Source organism: Salvelinus sp. IW2-2015, linkage group LG4q.1:29, assembly GCF_002910315.2.
Source record: "Salvelinus sp. IW2-2015 linkage group LG4q.1:29, ASM291031v2, whole genome shotgun sequence".
Lineage (NCBI taxonomy): Eukaryota > Metazoa > Chordata > Actinopteri > Salmoniformes > Salmonidae > Salvelinus > Salvelinus sp. IW2-2015.
In genome coordinates this window covers 22,435,749-22,459,794 of record NC_036842.1, presented here as the reverse complement: position 1 = coordinate 22,459,794, position 24,046 = coordinate 22,435,749, and the positions used below count along the sequence as shown (strand labels likewise).

Sequence of the window (24,046 nt, the reverse complement as noted above, 5' to 3'; positions counted from 1 at the left end):
ACAGTAAGTTGGGTGAATTTTGGCCCATTCCTCCTGACAGAGCTGGTATAACTGAGTCAAGTTTGTAGGCCTCCTTGCTCGCACACGCTTTTTCAGTTCTGGCAACACATTTTCTATTGGATTGAGGTCAGGGCTTTGTGATGGCCACTTCAATACCTTGACTTTTCTGTCCTTAAGCCATTTTGCCACAACTTTGGAAGTCTGCTTGGGGTCATTGTCCATTTGGAAGACCCATTTGCGACCAAGCTTTAACTTTCTGACTGATGTCTTAAGATGTTACTTCAATATATCCACATCATTTTTCTACCTCATGATGCCATCTATTTTGTGAAGTACACCAGTCCCTCCTGCAGCAAAGCATCCTCACAACATGATGCTGCCACCCCCGTGCTTCACGGTTGGGAGGGTGTTCTTTGGTTTGCAATCCTCCCCCTTTTTCCTCCAAACATAACGATGGTCATTATTGCCAAGCAGTTCTATTTTTGTTTCATCAGACCAGAGGACATTTCTCCAAAAAGTGTGATCTTTGTACCCATGTGCAGTTGCAAACCTTTACATGGCGGTTTTGGAGCAGTGGCTTCTTCCTTGCAGAGCGGCCTTTCAGATTATGTCGATATAGGACTCATTTTACTGTGGATATAGATACTTTTGCACCTTTGCTGTTGTTCTGGGATTGATTTTCACTTTTCGCACCAAAGTACATTCATCTCTAGGAGACAGAACGCGTCTCCTTCCTGAGTGGTGTGACCGCTGCGTGGTCCCTTAGTGTTTATACTTGTGTACTATTGTTTGTAAGGATGAACGTGGTACCTTCAGGCATTTGGAATTTGCTCCAAGGATAAACCAGACTTGTGGAGATCCACAAAATCTTGGCTGATTTCTTTTGATTTTCCCATGATGTCAAGCTAAGAGGCACTGAGTTTGAAGGTAGGCCTTGAAATACATCCACAGGTACACCTCCAATTGACTCAAATAATGTCAATTAGCCTATCAGAAGCTTCTAAAGCCATAAAATCATTTTCTGGCTAGCGGGACACCAGCCGACAACTTCCATTGAAATTGGAGGGAGCGCAATTCAAGTAAATAATCGTAACATTAAACATTCATGAACATACAAGTATCTTATATAATTTAAAATCTTAAATTCTTGTTAACCTAACTGCGTTGTCCGATTTACAATAGGCTTTTCGGGCGAAAGCATACCATGCGATTGTTTCAGGACGGCGCCCCAAATCAACATATTTTTCAACCAGCACAGGCTTCATAAAATCACAAATAGCGAATAAATAAATCACTTTCTTTTGAAGATCTTCCTCTGTTTGCAATCCTAAGGGTCCCAGCTACAACATGAATGGTTGTTTTGTTAGATAAAATCCTTCTTTATATCCAAAAAGTCAATTTAGTTGTCACCATCGATTTCAATAATCGACTCGTTCAACATGCAGACAAAGGTTCCAAAAAGCTACAGCGAAACTTCGTCCAAAGAAGTCAAACAATGTTTCTATATAATCCTCAGGTACTCTAAAATGTACATAAACTATAATATTTCATACAGAAAGTAGTATGTTCAATTGGAAAGCTAAATTAGTTAGCGCGCGCCCTCTCTCGCTCTACGGAAGACTGATATTGTTCCGGTGCTCTCCTAACCAAAACTCCAAATTTTTCAAAAAGCAAGCCTGAAATTTGAATAAAGACTGTTGACATTTAGTTGAAGCCTTTGGAATTGCAATCTGGGAGATGGAATTACATAAGAAGAGAGAGCCTGGGACCTAAAAATAAATAAATTCTGTTTGGTTTTTCTTCGGATTTTCGCCTGCCATATCAATTCTGTTATAGTCTCAGACATTAGTTTAACTGTTTTAGAAACGTAAAGTGTTTTCTATCCAATGCTTCCAATTATATGCATATCCTGGCTTCTGGTCCTGAGTAACAGACAGTTTACTTTGGGCACGTCAGTCAGGCGGAAATTCAGGAAACTAGACCCTATCCCAAACAAGTTTTTTTAATGACTCCAACCTAAGTGTATGCAAACTATGTAAACTTCCGACTTCAACTGTATATATATTTCTATCACTCTCCCCTCCCTCCCTCTCTTCTCTAGTCTCTCCCCCCTCAATTCTGTCTGTGTGTGACAAACAGTGGTGTTGACACAGAGGCTGTGTTCATTCCTCTCAGGGCTGAGGCACAAAGTGGATCTGGCACCTGAAGTGCACTAACATCAGGATTAGCCACGTAGGAGAGGTGTCTCCACAGCCAGTGGGTGGTACAGTACAGTTGATTACAATGTAGGGAGAGAGGAAGGGATGGGGAGAATGTGTTACACAATCAGATTAGGAATGCACCCCCCATACACACCGCTCTGTGCCGGCACCTTAACATCTACACATACACTCCGGCGCACACACACGCTTACACACTCACAGTGGCAGTCTATTGTTTATTGAGTCCCTCCATATGTGCAGACAATTTGATGATAGGGAGCCTGCTGAGGCTTTACCCTCCCCACAAATCCTCCATCCACCCTGGGTCTAGAGCTGGCATCTACCCTTACGGCACTCTCTGTCTCTTCCTCTCTCTCTCTCTCTGTCTCTCTCTCCTCTCTCTTGCTGAATCTCTGTTCAGGACTTAAGCCTGTTACATAATTGTATTAAAGCAGGAGTCACTTCACACCTCTTTCACTGTGTGAGATTTGGCATTATCCTCCCCAGATCTGGCAGAGGGAAGACCGCCTCTCAACTCCTTTGTGACAAATGGCACCCCATTCCCCATGTAGTGCACTAATTTTGACCAGGGCCATAGAGCCATTTGGGATGCACACATTGAGCAGAGTTGATCATCAACATGAGGTTGACTACACTATCATATGCTGTTTAACCTTTACTTAACACCCATCCCGGATCCGGGAGCATCCTCATCAGTAAAAGCTGACTAGCATAGCCTAGCATAGCGCCACAAGTAAATAATAGCATATAAATATCATGAAATCACAAGTCCAATACAGCAAATGAAAGATAAACATCTTGTGAATCCAGCCATCATTTCCGATTTTTAAAATGTTTTACAGCGAAAACACAATATGTATTTCTATTAGCTAACCACAATAGAAAGACTCAACCGCATATTTTCACCATGTTTCTACCGCATAGGTAGCTATCACAAAACCGACCAAATATAGATATAATTAGTCACTAACCAAGAAACAACTTCATCAGATGACAGTCTTATAACATGTTATACAATAAATTTATGTTTTGTTCGAAAATGTGCATATTTGAGGTATAAATCATAGTTTTACATTGCAGCTACCATCAAAAATATCACCAAAGCAGCCAGAATAATTACAGAGAGCAACGTGAAATACATAAATACTCATCATAAAACATTTATGAAAAATACATGGTGTACAGCAAATGAAAGATAAACATCTTGTGAATATTTCCGATTTTTTAAAAGTGTTTTACAGCGAAAACACAATATAGCATTATATTAGCTTACCACGAGAGCCAAACACACAAACGCATTTATTCACCGCATAGATAGCATTCGCAAAAACCAGCAAAAGATATAAAATTAATCACTAACCTTGACCAACTTCATCAGATGACAGTCTTATAACATCAGGTTATACAATACACTTATGTTTTGTTCGAAAATGTGCATATTTAGAGCTGCCAACCGTGGTTATACATTGTGAATATGTAGCATCGATTCACCAGAATGTCCGGAGCTATTTTGGACACTCACCTAATCTGACCAAAGAACTCATCATAAACTTTACATAAAAATACTTGTTGTATGGCAAATGAAAGATACACTGGTTCTTAATGCAACCGCCGTGTTAGATTTAAAAAAATAACTTTACCATAACAAACAGCTTGCGTTATTGCGAGACAGCGCCCGCCAAAACGGCAGAGAATAGAAAGATATCCGCCGTCTATACCGAACGCTTTTCAGAAGACAATGTCGACGTACTTCGCGCGCCAGAGAAGACAAAGAAATTTCCAGACCTGTCACTCCAAAAGCTCTTGTTCGGCCTCAGATCAAGCTAGACACCCCATTCCACCTTCCACTGCCTGTTGACATCTAGTGGAAGGCGTATGAAGTGCATGCATATCGATAAATATTAGGCAATTGAATAGGCAGGCCCTGGAACAGAGCATCGTTTTCAGATTTTTCACTTCCTGTATGGAAGTTTGCTGCAAAATGAGTTCTGTTTTACTCACAGATATAATTCAAACAGTTTTAGAAACTTGAGAGTGTTGTCTATCCAATAGTAATAATAATATGCATATTGTACGATCTAGAATAGAGTACGAGGCAGTTTAATTTGGGCACGATTTTTTCCAAAGTGAAAACAGCGCCCCCCTATTGACAAGACGTTTTGGAGATCATTGGAGATCTCAAGGCGGCACTGTTAATGGTGTTGGCCTCACTAAATAGAGGGTGGCAACGTGCAGCTGTGTATTCTGCCTTCTAGATCAGTGGTTCTCAATCCTGGTCCCAGGGTCACATTTTAGTTTTTGCCCTAGCTCTACACACCTGATACAAACCATCAAAGCCTGCTTTTTTTGTCAGCGGTGTAGTGCTATAGCTAAAACAATAATTTGCACCCCCTTGGGTCTCCAGGACCAGGATTCAGAACCCGCTGTTGTAGATAACGGAGGGGTGTTGTGTGCTGGTGAACCACTTCGGCCCACACAAGGTACGACAACCTGAGATGAATGTCTCTCTGTTGTATAACTACACATTTGCAGGTGGAGTTACTGTACAATGTGCATTGTAGCTCATTGCAGCCTATTGCTGTCCTGTACACACTATTACAATGCACCGATATCACCATTCAATGTACTGTCACATTGAGACTAATTATCTATCCCCCCCCCCTTTCTGTCTATCTATCTGTCTCTCTCTTTCTCTCTCTCTCTCTCTGTGTGTCTCTGTGTCTCTCTCCTGCATCTATTCTGCCCCCTTCCTCTCTTTCCACAGAAGACTCAGCCTTTGGATGCGTTGCAGGAGAAAGATTGCCTGATCCTTGAGTTGTCCAGCAACAGCCTGAAGGCATCCAAATACGACCAGGTAGGTAAAAGACTCATTCTGCATCCCAAATAGCACCCTATTCCCTACACAGTGTACTACTGTGTAGAGAATAGGGTACCATTTGGGACCTAGCCTCAACCTCATCATATAGCTCAGCCCAGTACTGTGCTTATATCACTTGATCAATGGGCAGATATCATATTGGCCTAGCAGGGCCCCAGGGGTGTCTCTCACAGAGGAGGCTCTACATTACACTAACTGATGGAATCTGGGATCCATCTCTGATAGATCGATAGCCACTGAAAGCCCCTTGCACAATTTCACTCTGTCTCCATAAGGAGATGATGCTTGTTGTGGTTAAGTGGAATTGTATACATTAGATGAGGAGTGTATTGTGTATCATGGATGCTGGGACATTTGTTAGCTGTAACAGGATGTGCTAGACAGTGATAACAGACAGGCTACCATATGGACGTTGTAGAGTTTTGGAGTTGAAGTGCATTCCCAATGGAGGTGGAGAGGCCATGCTCATAGCACATAGGCCAGTCATAATGTCAATGCCCACACGAAAGGCTTTACTATTCTCTAAACACTGTTATCTGGGAAACAAAATGTTAGGAATTTTGTTAATAAATWGTTAAAACATATTCTAGCTTTAGATAAAAATATAAACAAATTGAACTCTGCATGCCTGGTGAAAAGAGATTTGTGTTGAGGGTTATAAAGTAAGCAGAAAGGGTCATTCAACTCTGGTTGAACTGACCCAACTTAGCCCTGAGATGTTTAGATAAGGCTGTGGGTCACTTTTTAGGTCTTCCATTATCTTGAGTTGTCTGCTCAAGTGGTAATCAATTATAGTGAGCCTTCAGGATAAATGATTATATGGTGTTTTCATGTGAGTGCCCTGTGAGGTTAGAATGAACTTTTGAACCTGTTTTCTATTTGATTAGGACAATGAGACGCATTCTGTAACCTATGACGTCATATATTGTATATAAGTCTGTGTTTATGATCAAATGGGAGCTMGCTTCGAGAATAAACACTATTATCTACTTTTAATATGACTGTATCCTGTCTATTTTATGTTAATAAGTATCTTACAAATTCTTATAAATAGACAGTTTGAATTTAATTAATGAGTATATTGTAGGAATTATTTAATTCCACTAACACAAAACCAAGACACCAAAATGACACAAACATCACAGCATCACTTCCCAGCCTCTGTGTGTGTAAATCTATCTCTATCTCTATCTCAACCCTATCCAGCAGGCCCCAAAGACGCAGACGGACGCGCACACACACAAACACACACACAGACTGGGAGTGTGAGTGAGTGACCGTCTGTGGCGGGGGGGCGGCTAGCGCTAATGGTGTCACTTTCACGGGGCCAGCTTTGACACGTGTCCAGAGAACAGAACAGCTCGGCACTTTGCTCCATCCTAATCCCCTATCCGGCTCCTCACGCATTCCGCCCGCATGCCACGGCCATCAGAAAGAAGCCATCTGTCAGCCTTTGAAATGAAAGAGAGGGTGGGCAGAGTAGTGCGGTGTCCAGGTACCTGAGCCTGGGTTTGACACTACTACCTGAGAGGACATGGTTAGCGTTAGCATCAGAGGCAGTGATTAAAGGAAGAGTTAGCGTAGCGCCGTGCGCTAGCCGAGGTGCTTGCCTCTCACCTTCTGGGTGTGAATGAGATTGTGGAGACTCAGTAAATAACATGGGACAGAGAAAGGCGCCTCTGTCTACCCCTCGCATCAGAGGAGCGATTTCTCAAAGCAGATGACGTAAGATCGATGGGAGATGCGAGCAGAGCGGCCTTCCAATATCAGAGGAGGGGGGGGGGGCATATAGACAAGAGGAGAGGGGAGAGTGAATGAGTGCTGAGAGGAATGTGCCAGGGCTGTCTGGTTGATGGGAGGGAAGGCGAGGGACTCATTGCTGTGGGTGATTTAAGCCAATCAGTCTGGTGTTTGTCATTATCATTTTCTCTTCATGGTCGATCCCCTCATGATCCCCAGATGAACATTACCTGACCCCTGTGTAGAGAAAGGATTGTATCACATCTAGGTGCAGTTGTCAGAATACTGGAATAATGGGGAGATATATAATAGATTCAATTTCATTTCATAACAGAGGATCTTGTCACAATCTTTACCCACAACCCAAAATTATCATGGATTATTTCATTTGAGGGTATGGCTGAAATAACTTGTTTCAGCAAACAAGTACAACATTGTGAATAACTGGTGCGATACGATTTCATGTGGTCCACAAGTTACCTTGAAGGAGCTGATCCAATTATATTAATTAATTAGAGACTTAAGCGGTTGGTGGGTGGCTAAGAAATGGTTCTGTTGAGATGCAGCCGAACTCCAGAGAACCCAACTGAAGTCACCTTCCTTCAAGGCTTTCTGATTGATGATGAAATGGGGCCATGAGCTTGAGTCAGCAGCTTCCTTGTATCGTCGCTATGGAGATAGGCTGACTAATTTCACATCAGTTTAACTCTACATCACCCCCCCCCCCCCCGGGAAATATAACATTTACATAAGTATTCAGACCCTTTACTCAGTACTTTGTTGAAGCACCTTTGGCAGCGATTACAGCCTCGAGGTTTCTTGAGTATGACGCTACAAGCTTGGTATATACGTATTTTTCCATTCTTCTCTACAGATCCTCTCAAGCTCTGTCAGGTTGGATGGAGAGCGTTGCTGCACAGGTATTATCAGGTCTCTCCAGAGATGTTCGATTGAGTTCAAGTTCAGGCTCAGACTGGGCCATTCAAGGACATTCAGAGACTTGTCCCGAAGCCACTCCAGCGTTGTTTTGGCCGTGTGCTTAGGGTCATTGTCCTGTTGGAAAGTGAACCTTCGCCCTAGTCTGAGTTCCTGAGCACTCTGGAGCAAGTTTTCATCAAGGATCTCTCTGTACTTTGCTCCGTTCATCTTTGCCTCTCCTAGTCCCTGCCGCTAAAAAACATCCCCACAGCATGATTCTGCCACCACCATGCTTCCCCGTAGGGATGGTGCCATGTTTCCTCCAGACGTGACTCTTGGCATTCAGGCCAAAGAGTTCAATCTTGCTTCTCATGGTCTGAGAGTCTTTAGGCAAACTCCAAGCGGGATGTCATTTGCCTTTTACTAAGGATTGGCTTCTGTCTGGCCACTACCATAAAGGCCTGATTGGTGGACTGCTGCAGAGATGGTTATCCTTCTGGAAGGTTCTCCCATCTCCACAGAGGAACTCTAGAGCTCTATCAGAGTGACTATTAGGTTCTTGGTCACCTCCCTGACCAAGGCCCTTCTCCCTCAATTGCTGAGAATGGCTTGGTGGCCAGCTCTAGGAAGAGTCTTGGTGGTTCCCAACTTCTTCCATTTTTTCATTTTTTTACCTTTATTTAACTAGGCAAGTCAGTTAAGAACATATTCTTATTTTCAATGACGGCCTAGGAACAGTGGGTTAACTGCCTTGTTCAGGGGCAGAACGACAGATGTTTACCTTGTCAGCTCGGGGATTTGATCTTGCAACCTTTCAGTTACTAGTCCAACGCTCTAACCACTAGGCTACCTGCCGCCCCAAACGTTAAGAAATTAAGAATGATGGAGGCCACTGTGCTCTTGGGGACCTTCAATTCTGCAGAAATGTTTTGGTACCCTTCCCCAGATCTGTGCTTCGACCTTATACAGACAGGTGTGTGCCTTTCCAAGTAATGTCCAATCAATTGAAATTACCACAGGTGGACTCCAATTAAGTTGTAGAAACATCTCAAGGATGAACAATGAAAACAGAATGCATCTGAGCTAAATTTCAAGTCTCATAACAAAGGGTCTGAATACCTACTACGTAAGTAAGATATTTCTGTTTTTTATTTTTAATACATTTGCAAACATTTCTAAAAACATGTTTTATTTTTGTCATTATGGGGTATTGTGTGTAGATTGCTGAGGAGTTTTTTTTATTCAATCAATTTTAGAATAAAGCAGTAATTTAACAAGATGTGGAAAAGGTCAAGGGGTCTGAATACTTTCTGAAGGCACTGTAAATGAAAAAGGACAGGTAAATTGATGGAAGAACAAAATTATATTTTTTCTCTTCTCACTCACTCCATATACACTACATGGCCAAACGTATGTGTACACCTGCTAGTCGAACATCTCATTCCAACATCATGGTCATTAATATGGAGTTGGTCACACCTTTGCTGCTATAACAGTCTCCACTCTTCTGGGAAGGCGTTCCACTAGATGTTGGAACATTGCTGCGGGGCTTGATTCCATTCAGCCACAAGAGCATTAGTGAGGTCGGGCACTGATGTTGGGCGATTAGGCCCGGTTCGCAGTTGATGTTACAATTCATCCCAAAGGTGTTCAATGGGGTTGAGGTCAGGGCTCTGTGCAGGCCAGTCAAGTTCTTCCACACCGATCTCGACAAACCTTTTCTGTATGGACCTCGCGATGTGCACAGGGGCATTGTCGTGCTGAAACAGGAAAGGAACTTGACTGGCCTGCACAGAGCCCTGCAAGAGCCCCAAAGTTGGAAGCACAGAATCATAGAAATCAAATCAAATGTTATTTGTCACAAACACATGCTTAGCAGATGTTAATGCGAGTGTAGCAAAGTGTTTGTTCGTCTAGTTCCGACAGTGCAGTAATATCTAACATGTTCATGACATTTAGAATGTCATTGTATGATGTAGCGATGATATTTCCCTTCACTGGATCTAAGAAGCCTAGCCCGAACAATGAAAAACAGCTCCAGACCATTATTCCTCCTCCACCAAACTTTACAGTCGGCACTAAGCATTAGGGCTGGTAGCGTTCTCCTGGCATCCGCCAAACCCAGATATGTCCGTCAGACTGCCAGCTGGTGAAGTGCGATTCATCACTCCAAAGAACGCGTTTCCACTGCTCCAGAGTCCTATGGCAGCGAGATTTACACTCCTCCAGCCGACGCTTGGCATTGCGCATGGTGATCTTAGGCTTGTGTGCGCTGCACGGCCATGCAAACCCATTTCATGAAGCTCTCGACGAACAGTTCCTGTGCTGAGGTTGCTGCCTGAGGCAGTTTGGAACTCGGTAGTGAGTGATGCAACCAAGGACATACGATTTTTACGAGTCGTTGTTGCTCCTAGACATTTCAGCATCACAATAACAGCACTTACAGTTGACCGGGGCAGACATTTTATGAACTGACTTGTTGGAAAGGTGGCATTCTATGACGGTGCCAAGTTGATAGTCACTGAGCGCTTCAGTACGGGCCATTCTACTGCCAATGTTTTCCTAAGGAGATTTCATGGCTGTGTGCTCAATTTTAAATAGCTGAATCGACTAATTTGAAGGGGTGTCCACATACATTTTGGCCTTGTAGTGTATATTTCTTCACCCTGACTCACTCTTCCCCTTACTTGATTTCTGTCTTTATTTTATTTTTCTCTAGGTAAGGTCAGACTATGAGCAGCTCGGACACACCTACAGTGCTGTGAGTTAGGAGAGAGACTTAGCCCAACAGGAGAGGAAACGGCTCCAAGGCAAACTGGAGAACCTTGAGCAGGTCCTCAAGGTGAGAATCCGTCCGTCCATCCGTCCATCCATCCATCAGTCCTAGCTCTCCTACATTCACTTCTACTGTTTTTTCAACTCAACAGTAAGCTCTGTCAGCCAATCATGAGATATGGATTAAACTTCAGAGACAGGGTTCTATAAGACCTTTGCAATCTGATTGGGTTAGGTTAAGGTAAGGCTAGATCACTAGATCAATATTTTCTGAAAACCCGATTGGACAATTGCATATATCTACAAAGTCTATCCTATGAGTTATAGAATACATCTTACTTCCCAATAAAAGTGTGTGAGTTTTGTCATTTGTTTTGCAGGAAACTCTTTTTCATTAGACTCTTGTATGCCAATAGCAATCAGCAGCAGTCTCATAGCAGTGTGAAATATGCTCTCATTGCAAATCACTGCTTCCCTCCATTCAATATTGATTGTCTGTTTGTAAGGAGTGGCTATATTTGAGAGAAAAATGTACCCATCTCAGGAAATTGACTCCTGCTCCTAAAAAATAAAAGAAGTGTGTGTTACTTTCTCATTGCCTATTGATTTGTACGGATGTGGAGATTGCATGTTGGAGAATATTATGGAGAGAGATGAGGATGGAGAAAGCAGAGAAAGACTGAAAAGGGAGAAGGAAAAAGTATATAAGTGAGAGATTTCCTGAAGTGGAGCACTCTCCTTCGTTTCCAGTGTGCTCAATGTTTCAGGGATAATAGTTGGTACTTTTTCACCATTGCATAACCATGTTTACCACGATTGTGCTATACCTCAGAATTTTCAGAGAGAGATAGTCACTGACATAATATTGCCATAAAGTTGGCTAATCTGAATAAGTGGAGTATTAAACTGAGAAGTTGCATCTTTGTTGCTGTGGATGAGGATGATGATGATGACGATAATCATCATCATCATCATCTGACAGAGTGAGCCTAGTGACAGTCCCTCAGTCACTGGAGTCTCCTGGGTCTCCAGCAGAGCTTAAGACTCCTCTGTGATTATGCAAAGCAGTGCCTGCTCAGGACACCTCTGAGCATCTTTGGGGAGAAAGAAGCTTTCCTTCTCCAGAGAGAAAAAGATGAATGTCAGAGTTTATAAGCTGCTTTATGTTTTTAAGCTCCAAGAAACATCTTATGTCCCTGACTCCAAGTCCTACCGGTGGCAGCTGCTCTTAACTCTGGAGATACAGTCATAATAACTCATTTGGGAGTGGGTGACTATACACTGAGTGTACAAAATGTTAGGAACACCTTCCTAATATTGAGTTGCACCCCCTTTAGCCCTCAGAACATGCTCAATTCATTGGGGCATGGACTCTACAAGATGTCGAAGGCATTCCACAGGGATGCTGGCTCATGTGGACTCCAATGCTTCCCACAGTTTGTCCTTTGGGTGGTGGTGGAGCATTCATGATACACACAGGAATCTGTTGAGCGTGAAAAACCCAGCAGCGTTGCAGTTCTTAACAAACTCAAACTGGTGCGCCTGGCGCAGGTGTTCCTAATATTTTATACACTCAGTGTATGTGATTGATCACAAGAATCAGTGAGTCGGACTAGATATGGCATCAATAGAGGTAAACAAACTTCATACCCTTAGAATGGAAAACAACAGCATTATTGTTGCTTTTGCCTTTGACTTTGTATGTATTAATCTGGTACTATGCGTGCTGTAAAAGTGTTTGGACTGTGTTGTAACCATTCAAGGCATAGTTACCGGACTATGACCATGTATTGACCATGTTGTGACCTGGTCTCCCCACATATGAACATGTATTGACCATGTTGTGACCTGGTCTCCCCACATATGAACATGTATTGACTGCGTTGTTTGGGACCTGGTCTCCCCAGCATATGAACATGTATTGACTGCGTTGTTTGGGACCTGGGTCTCCCCAGCATATGAACATGTATTGACTGCGTTGTTTGGGACCTGGTCTCCCCACATATGAACATTATTGACTGCGTTGTTTGGGACCTGGTCTCCCCCACTATGAACATGTATTGACTGCGTTGTTTGGGACCTGGTCTCCCCACATATGAACATGTATTGACTGCGTGTGTGGGACCTGGTCTCCCCACATATGAACATGTATTGACTGCGTTGTTTGGGACCTGGTCTCCCCAGCATATGAACATGTATTGACTGCGTTGTTTGGGACCTTGGTCTCCCCAGCATATGAACATGTATTGACTGCGTTGTTTGGGACCTGGTCTCCCCACATATGAACATGTATGACTGCGTTGTTTGGGACCTGGTCTCCCCACATATGACATGTATTGACTGCGTTGTTTGGGACCTGGTCTCCCCACATATGAACATGTATGACTGCGTTGTTTGGACCTGGTCTCCCCACATATGAACATGTATTGACTGCGTTGTTTGGGACCTGGTCTCCCCACATATGAACATGTATTGACTGCGTTGTTTGGGACCTGGTCTCCCCAGCATATGAACATGTATTGACTGCGTTGTTTGTGACCTGGTCTCCCCACATATGAACATGTATTGACTGCGTTGTTTGGGACCTGGTCTCCCCAGCATATGAACATGTATTGACTGCGTTGTTTGGGACCTGGTCTCCCCAGCATATGAACATGTATTGACTGCGTTGTTTGGGACCTGGTCTCCCAGCATATGAACATGTATTGACTGCGTTGTTTGGGACCTGGTCTCCCCACATATGAACATGTATTGACTGCGTTGTTTGGGACCTGGTCTCCCACATATGAACATGTATTGACTGCGTTGTTTTGGGACCTGGTCTCCCCACAATGAACATGTATTGACTGCGTTGTTGGGACCTGGTCTCCCCAGCATATGAACATGTATTGACTGCGTTGTTTGGGACCTGGTCTCCCCAGCATATGAACATGTATTGACTGCTTGTTTGGGACCTGGTCTCCCCAGCATATGAACATGTATTGACTGCGTTGTTTGGGACCTGGTTCTCCCCAGCATATGAACATGTATTGACTGCGTTGTTTGGGACCTGGTCTCCCCACATATGAACATGTATTGACTGCATTGTTTGTGACCTGGTCTCCCCAGCATATGCGAGAGGCTGCTGAGAGGAGGCAGCAGTTGGATGAAGAGCATGAACAGGCCCTGGCTGCCCTCACCACCAAGCAGCAGAAGATCCACCTTCTGCATAAGGTAAGCCCATAACACCCCATCTCGTCTCCGCCCTAGACTCCAACCATCCCCACAGTGGTCACTAAAGACAATGCATCATGATAACAGTGGTCAAGTATGTGTGCATTTATTAGAGAGACTAGTATTGTGCAACTATTACGCAATGTTCCCCCAAAACACTGTAACTCATGTCTCATGAAAAACAACAACATTCTACCATAGTGAGGGTTCTGCATGTGTCTGCTCTTGCACTGACAGTTCCTCTTGAGTTGTTGTTCAACTCAGACTGTGGATATGAAATATGATGGGAATGTAAAAGGGGCCATATAATCAGTAGTCTCCTGTGATTGTGTGTCTGTCTGTCTGCATTGGCAGCAGTAATCTGAGCTCCTAGAGAGCTGTGTGAATCCCTGTGTGTTCTGTTTAGAGAGGAGCCATGACAGACACATAGCAATTAGAGCAGACCGCAAGCACAGCACAGATCAGACTCCCCAGAGACACTGCCTAAAGTTAACCAAGCACTTCACTTTAGGGAGACGGAGAGAGAATTCGTGTGTGATTGTGTTTGTGTGTGTGTTTTATTGAGAGTTGAATGAGGATGTTTGCTTTTGAGTATTGGTGTGTGTTTGTCGGTGTGCACGCCTATCTGCGTTTCAATCGGTGAGTTTGTATGCATCTGCCTCAGCGTGCTCATTTGAGGCCTCGTCCTTTGTCTGTTTTGTCCTTTACCTAATCTATTGCGCTGTGATTCCATTTAATTACCAATCGCACAGATGATATATCACTTGAGTAGAACAGCATTTCGTCCTTCTAGATATCAAAGCCAATCTGGATGAAACAGCTTGATATTATGAGGCTTTTCTGATGCAGGTTTTTAAATTGGAAGTCATAGCACCCCTTCCATTTCGCCTAGTCTCCCCTGTCCCCAGCTACCCCACAGCTGTGAGGCATTCATTGCCTTTGTACTGTAGTCCGTGAACTGTTCTCTTTAAGACTTTTTCTCCTGCTCATGCTGTGCAGAGCTGACACCACTGAGGGTTCTGCATGTGTCTGCTCTTGCGCTGACAGTTCCTCTTGAGTTGTTGTTCAACTCAGACTGTCTCTTCTATGTCTGCAGTGTACCAAGAGCTGTGCCAAGTGTATGCTTGATGTATTACTGACAGAGAGAGAATGTGCAGTGCTCACTGTGTCACCTGCAGGTCCTATATAACTGTGTTTGTGTTCTCCAGGCTCAGGTTGAAGCTGAGAGAGAGCATGAGGGAGCGGTCCACCTGTTAGAGGTAAGTGGACATGGAGGTCCAGTGGGCAAAGTGAGGATGGCTTCCGTGGCTGTTTTCAAAATGGTTGTCAATTGACTGATACATGTGGTTTTGTTTGTGTATGCAAGACACATTGATGCATAAGAAAAATACCTTGTTTTAAATCCACCAAATCCGTATTGCCTTTCATGAAAAGCTAGAGTTTTGAGGTAAGCCTGGTTAATCCCAGGTGATACTCTATACTGTATTTGTATTGCTTTTGGATGCTTTTGTTGAGTGGGGAGCTAAGCACTGATGAGCATGGAATACCCAGAGAATTGGGTCCGCAAAACCTCAACCTGTCCATAACTCTTTCTTTTACTACTCAGTTAGACCGCTGAACTCTGCCGTTGCTCAGGCTAAGTTCAGAAGCTCTTATCCCAGCCACGGCACTAATGGCTCTGGAGAAACCTCTTTTACAGAAAAATCAACAGGAGTTCAGGGGGCAACCATCCAGATGATGAAATATCTACAGTGCAGAGGAGCTGCATTAGGGCTGGCACTGTGCACAGAGAACTCCAACAGCATGTTCAGTTAACCCAGAGAGGAGATGGCTCTAAGATGAACTAGGCATAATGTTCATTTCCATCATTTCTAGTTTTCAGCACTGTCTTGGTTATGATTTGGGGTGTTTGGGGTGTTTTCTTTTAGAATATTCATTGTACATGATATTCTCCATAGGGGACTCGTCGTACCTACTTGTTTTGTAATGGTTCTCTTTTCAAATTTATTGACATGATTTTGCATGGATTACTGTATTACATACGCATTGATTGCATACGGTGTAACAGCTTGATTTGGGTGTTTGTTTTCTTTCATCTTTATTCAATGTCATTGTGTGTTTCTATGTGTTTCTTCTGTGTCTGAACAGAACCACTTGGACAGAATGCAGATAACTATGTTTCCCACCCTGAAACATCTAGTTACACAGTGTTCATCATCTCCATGGTCACTTCCTTCCTAAAGCCTTTAAAACATCTCAGTGAATCACTTGAGTTCTAATTTACATCAGTGCATATGTTATGGTAATTAGGCAATCATACATATGTTAATATTGAACTAGATTGAATTATATTAGTTGAACAGAGCCTGTGTTGGTACTGGATCACACTATAGATCCTCTTCTGCCTCCTCTGTACTGCAGTCCAAAATTGTGTCCCAAATGGCACCCTATTCCCTATATAGTGCACTACTTGTGACCAGGAACTTTAGGGCTCTGGTCAAAGGTAGTGCACTGTATGGTAGTAGTGCACTATATAGGGAATAGAGTGCCATTTGGTACACCTCCCAGATGTTCTGTAACATCAAAACACATTTAATTTCCTTGTTTCCATTTGAAAACGATGGCTGTTCATTCATCCTCAGTTATTGTATCTCAGCCCATCTTGCAGCCCAGTGTTCTGACTCTGAAACATCTAGTTTTATTGCTGGGTAAAAGCAACTTTCCCCTTGGCTAGGACCCTGGCTTGTCTTATCTCTTACCCAGCAAACCATGGGGTTTGAGCCTTCTAGCTTTCAGAGAAAACCCAACGGTTGTTAAACTCAAGGCTCTAATCATCGTCTCGGAGCTGCTTAGATAATGTTTTTAATGTACATACTTTTATAAGCCTCTTAACTCTTCACAGAGCTTGGCTTTGGTTATCAAAGTGTATCAGTGTTGCACAGTCTCTTCTTCCATATACTGTACATTGATTACTTGGCAGGCAGTGTTTTTGATATGAAATGGCTCTTTTGGGATCCCGTGCCGTAATTGGTTCGGCTTGCGATCTGCAGCACCAGATAAGGATTTAAGCCATTGATTAGTTGAGCTCATAGTCATGTAGAGGTATATTACGTACATGTTATTAACATAAAACATGCATTGCTTTGTAATAGATCCCTTGTGGCTCAGTTGGTAGAGCATGGCGCTTGCAACGCCAGGGTTGTGGGTTTGATTCCTACGGGGGACCAGTATGAAAATGTATGTAAGTTGCTCTGGATAAGAGCGTCTGATAAATGACTAAAATATAAATGTAATACAGTGTTTCCCCTTCTAAAGATTTGCTACATAGGAACACAGAAACATTCCTTCCATTGATTGATTCTGTCTCTCTCTCTCCTCCCCTCTATATCACATCCTTGTCCACGGAAGGCCAAGGTTCGCGACCTGGAGCAGAAATGCAGGTCACAGACTAAACAGTTTGGCCAGTTGTCCAAGAGCCTGGAAGATTTCCGTCTGGAGGCGGATACTGTGGACATCTTCAGCACTGAGCCTTTCTCCAAACAAAAAATTCCCCTTTCCCTGGAAAATAAACTCTCCCAAATCCTCAACGGACTGGCAGTGCAGGCAGGGAAAGGTGAGAGCTCCCAACCCTGCCCTCTGTAAGAACATTGTGCAGTCAGAAGACATACATATGAAGCAGAAAAGAGCCTAGCCTTAGAGAGTCATAGTACATGCATCATATCTGGCATTTGTTTCAAACTGTGTATCTCATCAATCAAGACCAGCGGACGGTTCTGAAAGTCTATGTACACACTCTTGTTTGTGCTCCAGATGAGGCTCTATCTGTCATTATGCGTGGGTAATTAATTAATTCAAAATGGAACAAGACAGTAATTTAATCTAGTTATAACAACAGTGACCTTTACTAGAAGCCGGCTGGAGTGATGTTGGGAGAGTGGCAGATAGAGAAGGTAAATTGGCAGCTAAACTGGCTGGTGTGAGTCAGAGTAAGGTCCTGCTTCTCTCTCAGCCCATCTCAACGGTAGGCTACAAGGCAAATCTGGACCACTGTGGAAATGGGCGAAATGCTGCTATATTCATGATCAATAACACAGCTCATTGATCAGAGGGTTGATATATGACATTTGCTAATGAGAGCCAACACATTAGTATTCTAACCCCACATACTGTAACCTGCCAGCTAATACATACAGCAGAATCAGCAATACAGATACCATAGATTAGAAGGTTCTGAGATACTGCTCTAGATATCCTCTACTGTCACTTTACTGCAGTGAAAATGCTACTGTATGGTTGTAATCTGGTGGTATGATGAAAGAAATCCAACCACCAATAATTGTATATTTTGGTTTAAAATGTGAAATTACCTAGGTTTGGTGTTGTGTAGGGGTGTGTCGACGAGAACTCTGTGATGGGTGTGTCCTGGTCCCTGTCAGCTGTGTCGTTCGAGAGTGTTAAACATCAGGGAAATGCATTGCAGATGCGTCAGGCAGAAAGAGCACAGCCAGGTCCTGGCCATATACTGTAGAGTGTTTGCTGTGTACTCCCCTGAACAGGAAATCAATAGCTGTACCATGAATGAAAGCAGAAGGAATGACAGATGCTCTTTATTTGGTGTGGAAATCAATGTTTCCCAGGCAATGAGAGCTCGGCAAACACTCTGCTGATATCGAAGTTCCTCCGCCCACTGCAGATCGGAGACAGAGACAGGCCAGAGCTGCTATCTGTCAATCCCACCACCGTGACAACGAGCTGCCCCAGCAGCCTACAACGGGCGACCCCCTCAGAGGTGGGTAACGCCCCTCTTCTCTTCTCATTCAGAGACAAACTCTCAAGGCCAAATCATGAGGGTGCTTTATCTCTGCTCTTACCAAGAGATGGGCTATTCGTGGAACAGCTGTATAATAGCACATGACAGCACTCAGCTGAGCTATAGCTGTAAAACCTATGGGTTTAGCACCGGACAGAAACTATGATTGCTCCTCTGCCCCTGTGTTCCTGCAGATGGAGGATGAGGTCAGCCCTGCGCCCCGGTCCAAGCCTCGCTACACTGGCACAGTCCGTCTCTGCACCGCCCGCTACAGGTGGGACTGTTCAATCTGTCACACAACACCTGGGACAGCTGGATCAGATAGGGCTCTGGTCCAGGGCGTTATGTCAGTGTGAGCAAGCCGCACGTTACACCCTGGACCAGAGTTAGATCACCAAGTACATCAACCTGCAGATCGGAAGCACTCTTTTCTCCATAAAAAAAAATCTTGTAGTATATCTTGTGGTCAGGAGCACATCAATATGTTGAACTCCCCCTCCTCTCTCTTGTTGTGTAGTTACAACCCTTACGATGGGCCAAACGAGCACCCAGAGGCAGAGCTCCCCCTGGTGGCTGGGAAGTACCTGTACGTGTACGGCACCATGGACGATGACGGTTTCTACCAAGGTGAGAGTGAATCCAGGGCTACTACTTTGACTTTGCTGCTAACTTCTTTGTTGAGAAAAAATGTACTTACTCCAACTGTGATATGTGTTTGTCTCACCTAGCTATCTTAAGATGAATGCACTGACTAAGTCGCTCTGGATAAGAGCATCTGCTAAATGGCTAAAATGTAAATGTAGTACTACACACATTCCACACACACACTCTTCACCACTGGCATCAGTTTCAACAGGGCCCGCGTCATATCTAATCTCATTAGACTTATGAAGGCTTTTTCATCCATGGCTACGCTAATCCTCCTAGCATCCCTGGCCCAGACTTCAGCCTGCATCAGCAGCTCTGGTGAGTCACCACTTGCAGCCATGGGCGGTGGTGTTGGTGGTGGTGGGTGAGAATGCCTAGCTACTGCCTGCCTGGCTGGCTGCATGGAGGAGGAAATGGTTTGTATTTACCACAGGGATACTGATGCTCAGACCAAGCTGTTGTCAAGATGCAGCCTGAGCCATGTAGCTCGACGGCTAATCCAGCAAGGCTCTGATTAATCACAGACATATCCCTCTGCAGACAGAGAGCTAGGGCCTCCCAGCCTCACTACTGTACTGACTGGAATGATGAGATAGAGAGGGAGAGGACAGTCAGGATCTCTTTGAAAAGCAAGTACAGTACTGATGAGAGAAAGAGGTGGTGGTGGTGGTCACTAAGTCACTATAGCGAATTGGGTGCCATATCAGACACACCCTTAGTTCCATCCACTGTTCAGGAATAGGTTTTTAACCCCCCGTACTTCCTGGAGAAAGTGATGATGGCATCATAGCCCTATCCTTCTTTCTCTGTCAGATCTGAGAGAACAGTCCCTACCATGAGGACGAGCACCACAGGGTCATGTTGTCCTGGGAAAATAGTGCTCAAAACACAGAGCACACTTGCATTGAGTCACGAGGGCTCTCGTTATTATTTTCCTTGATATTTGTTCACTGATGAGATGGTCTAATTTTAGCTGATGTTAACATTTGCAGCAGGCATCATTAAAGGCTTGAGCGTGCCATAGATTCCCCTTGAGACGGCCGTGTGTGAATGGTATCTATCATCAGGCTACTGTGTGTCAGAACAGAACAGGGTTCCTGGAAGGTGTTACTGTGTCTGACTGAATAATCGCTCAATTAAATCTTCATAGCCATAAAATCCTGGGTGATACTACATGTTACTCCCAACAAAAATATCCATATTCTGCTCAACTCTTTTGATCCCTTCTTTACATACCACATTTCCATATAGATATTAATTCCTTTATACATTCTAAAGGTCCTTTTTCATGGAATTGTTTGGAATAACGTGTTTGGGGACAAGATTTGTAGAGGAATTTGCAGAAGAGAGATGGTTGTGGGTTTGTATTTTGTTGATAATAAAGAAAGCATCTCTCTCTGTCTGTCTCTGTGTGCTCCAGGTGAGCTGCTGGACGGCCAGCGAGGGCTGGTCCCGTCCAACTTTGTGGAGTTTGTCCAAGACAAGGAGAAACCATCCATTCAACTAGGGGACGGAGAGGAGGACCTGGGCTCTCTGGACCATATCACCCTTGGCCTGATGGGGGTGGATGGAGGGGCCCCTCGGGATGGGCTACTGGGTTCCAGCAACCCCCTGGGCCCCTGCAGCAACGGCACAGGGCCCCTGGACACTGAGGATCTGGTCGATGACATTGTGCCTTACCCCCGGAGGATCACCCTGATCAAGCAGTTGGCCCGTAGCGTCATTGTGGCCTGGGAGCCCCCCATGGTGCCCCTGGGATGGGGAAAAGTCAGCTGCTACAACGTGCTGGTGGATGGAGAGGTGCGTGCCAGCATACCCTATGGCGACAGGACCAAGTCGTTGTTGGAGAAGCTGGATCTGGACACGTATACGCACCGCGTGTCCGTGCAGAGTGTAACAGACAGGGGACTGTCGGACGAGCTGCGCTGCACCCTGATGGTGGGAGCCAACGTGGTGGTGGCGCCGTATGGACTGCGTGTGGACGACATCCTGCGTAACTCAGCCGAGCTCTCATGGTTGCCCAGCAACAGTAACTATGGGCACACAGTGTTCCTGGACGGAGCGGAGCATGCAATGGTGAAGCCGGGGAGGTACAGGCTGCGCTTTGTTAACCTCAAGGCCATGACGGTATACAAGGTGAGGGTGGTGGCCCGGCCACACCAGGTGCCATGGCAACTGCTCATGGAACAGAGGGAGAAGAAGGAGGCTGCTGTGGAGTTCTGTACACAAGCTGCTGGTGAGGCCGGTTTTATATTTTCTTAAGTCTAAGTGTTTTATGTTGTCCATGTACATATATTTGTTCATATGTCATCAATAATGTTTTCAAGAAAGTTTGGATAAACGTCCATAGATATATAGATGACTCACGTCCTTACGCGTGCTATGTATGTCTGTTATGTTTTGTCCAGGTCCAGGACCATATTCCAGATCAGGTCAGAATGAAGACCAGTTGGGTTATGGTGGTTATGGGAAAAGTAGGAAGTAGCTTTTGATTGGCATGTGCAACTGACACATCGAATGAAAACAAGCTAACAGCACTTTAAAACCTAGGAAACTAATATGAGTAACTTCCTCAGCTTTTCCCTCCCTTTTGCTCAATGCTAATATACCTCATAGATTAAAGTTATGTCTCAAATGGCACCATATTCCTTATATAGTGCACTACCAGAGCCCTGGTCAAAAGTAGTTGACTATCTAGGGAATGGGGTTCCATGTGGGATGCAACCTAAATCTGCTGAAGTAACTCTCTCCCACTCTATCCTTCACTGAAATGACCACATCAGTATCTGTGTGCATTTCCCTCTGCCTGAGCTGTGACGTCACTGCGATGTCCTGCATGGTGTACCTAGTGAACCAGGAAAGAACAGGCTGTACTCATTCAACCCACACTGACGCCTTTCACACACAAGAGACACACAGACACATGCACACATAGACAGACACCACACACATACAAAACATAGACAGACTATACAGATGGACGCACGCACGCGCAACCACACACAACACACACACACACACACACACACACACACACACACACACACACACACACACACACACACACACACACACACACAACACACACACACACCACACACACACACACACACACACACACACACCTCCCTCTGTTCCTTTTAGCCTTCTACTTTCACTTTTTCATCATACAATATATTGCTAGAACATTCCAAATTGCTTTTAAATACTATATTGATAAATACATATCCGTTTGAGTGTGATTAGACTGATTACAAAGCTAAAGAGTTGGATGTTAATCAGATAAGATGTTTCATGCATTTAGGATTCACTCTTAAAATAATCCCCCCAAAATTGCCTGGATATTACATAACATTTACATCGTGATTCCTTAGGTCTATGCAACCAACATTGGAAAAGGGAAAGGGGATTTGTGTATCACGTAATTTCACAACAAAAAAGAGATAGGATGAAACAAGTAACAGCACTCATGAATGCTCCACTCACCTCCACTCACCTCCACTCACCTCCACTCCCTCACCGTTTGTGTGTAAAACCTATGTAGATAGTATCTAACGTGTCACCCCCCCTCCAGGCCCCCCATTACCACCTCAGGAGGTGCAGGTGCAGTGTGGCCAGGCACCAGGGGTCCTACAGGTGCACTGGAAGCCCCCTATCCTCTCACCCAGTGGAACCTCCAATGGAGCCAGCGTCATCGGATATGCAGTCTGCACTAAAGGACAAAAGGTGAGTCAGTAACTGTGTGCCAAAGGACAGAAGGTGAGTAAGGGTATACCCCAAGTGACAGCAAAGTATGTGAGAGTGAGTGAACTACAGAGTGTTAAAGTATGTGATATGTGTGTGTAATTGTGTCATTACATCACCGCTGGCTTTAGTGCTCAGCAGTGCTACCTAGACAGCTCTCACTGTCAGTGCTAGTATTCTCTATATACAAGGGCCTGTGAAAACCCTAGAAAGCACTCTCACTCCCTCTGCTGGTGAACATTAAATATGGACATCCTCCCTTTGTAGAGTTGCACAGGGTCTGTATTAGGCAAACTGTCTATACTAGTGGACGTTGCTCTGAATTTAAGAGCAATGCAGTTGAAAAGCAGTTGAAAGGAATGCAACAATGAACTGAATGTCAACTGTGTCCAACCCGAGGTGTGTGTATTGTGTTTCCTGTCAGATAGCGGAGGTGTTGTACCCTCTGGCTGACTATGTAACAGTGGAGCTGATGCAGATCCTCGGGTGGAGGGCGAGCGGTGTGGCAGAAAGGGGCGCCTCCAGGTGTGCCGTACATGGGGGCAGGAGGAGCTGGGCGGAGGGGAGCGGTAGGGTCCCAGGGCTGGCTTGGGACGCCCATGCTGGACCACCAGCTCTTTGGCTTCCAGGTCTCTGGCACTTACTGGTTCTGTGGAGCTGGGGGTGGGTGGCAGCAGGGTAGGCGGTGCTGGGGAATTGTATGCGGAGATGAGGCTGGAGGTGCAAGGGTGGGAGGACCACCAGGGTGAGCGGTTGAGGTGTCGGTGAGGCTGGAGAACAAGATGAGGGAGCAGGGTTGGAGGTGTGGCTGGGTTTGAGATTGGTTAGGGAAGGGTGTCTGTGAGGCAGGGTGAGGGAGGCTGGAGGTGAGGCGGGTGTATGGGGGTGGGGAGGTGAGGTGATTGAGGTGGGTGGGGGCGTGGTGGAGTGAGGTGGAGGGCCCTGCGTGTGGTTGCTGAGGGGCACAGGGGCAGGGTGAGGAGGCGGCAACAGTAGGTTGTTTGGAATCGGGGCAACGTGGGAGTCCTGGGACTCTCCCTGTGCTGATAACGTCCTAACGATGACCTCCCTGGCCTCCAGACACTGGATCCTGGTCAG

General features: G+C 44.8%; 1 protein-coding gene across 1 annotated transcript in view; it reads left to right on the top strand.

The window, feature by feature from the left end:
* LOC111960858 (RIMS-binding protein 2-like) overlaps positions 1-24,046 on the top strand; it is a 79,608-nt gene that overhangs the window by 44,099 nt on the left and 11,463 nt on the right. Inside the window, 11 exon segments of the mRNA XM_070439455.1 lie at positions 4,987-5,076; positions 10,478-10,600; positions 13,642-13,746; positions 14,955-15,005; positions 17,155-17,359; positions 18,384-18,535; positions 18,751-18,830; positions 19,074-19,183; positions 20,625-21,440; positions 22,779-22,930; positions 23,373-23,480. Of these exon segments, the coding sequence (XP_070295556.1) occupies positions 13,645-13,746; positions 14,955-15,005; positions 17,155-17,359; positions 18,384-18,535; positions 18,751-18,830; positions 19,074-19,183; positions 20,625-21,440; positions 22,779-22,930; positions 23,373-23,480 (1,776 nt within the window). The 5' untranslated portion in view covers positions 4,987-5,076; positions 10,478-10,600; positions 13,642-13,644.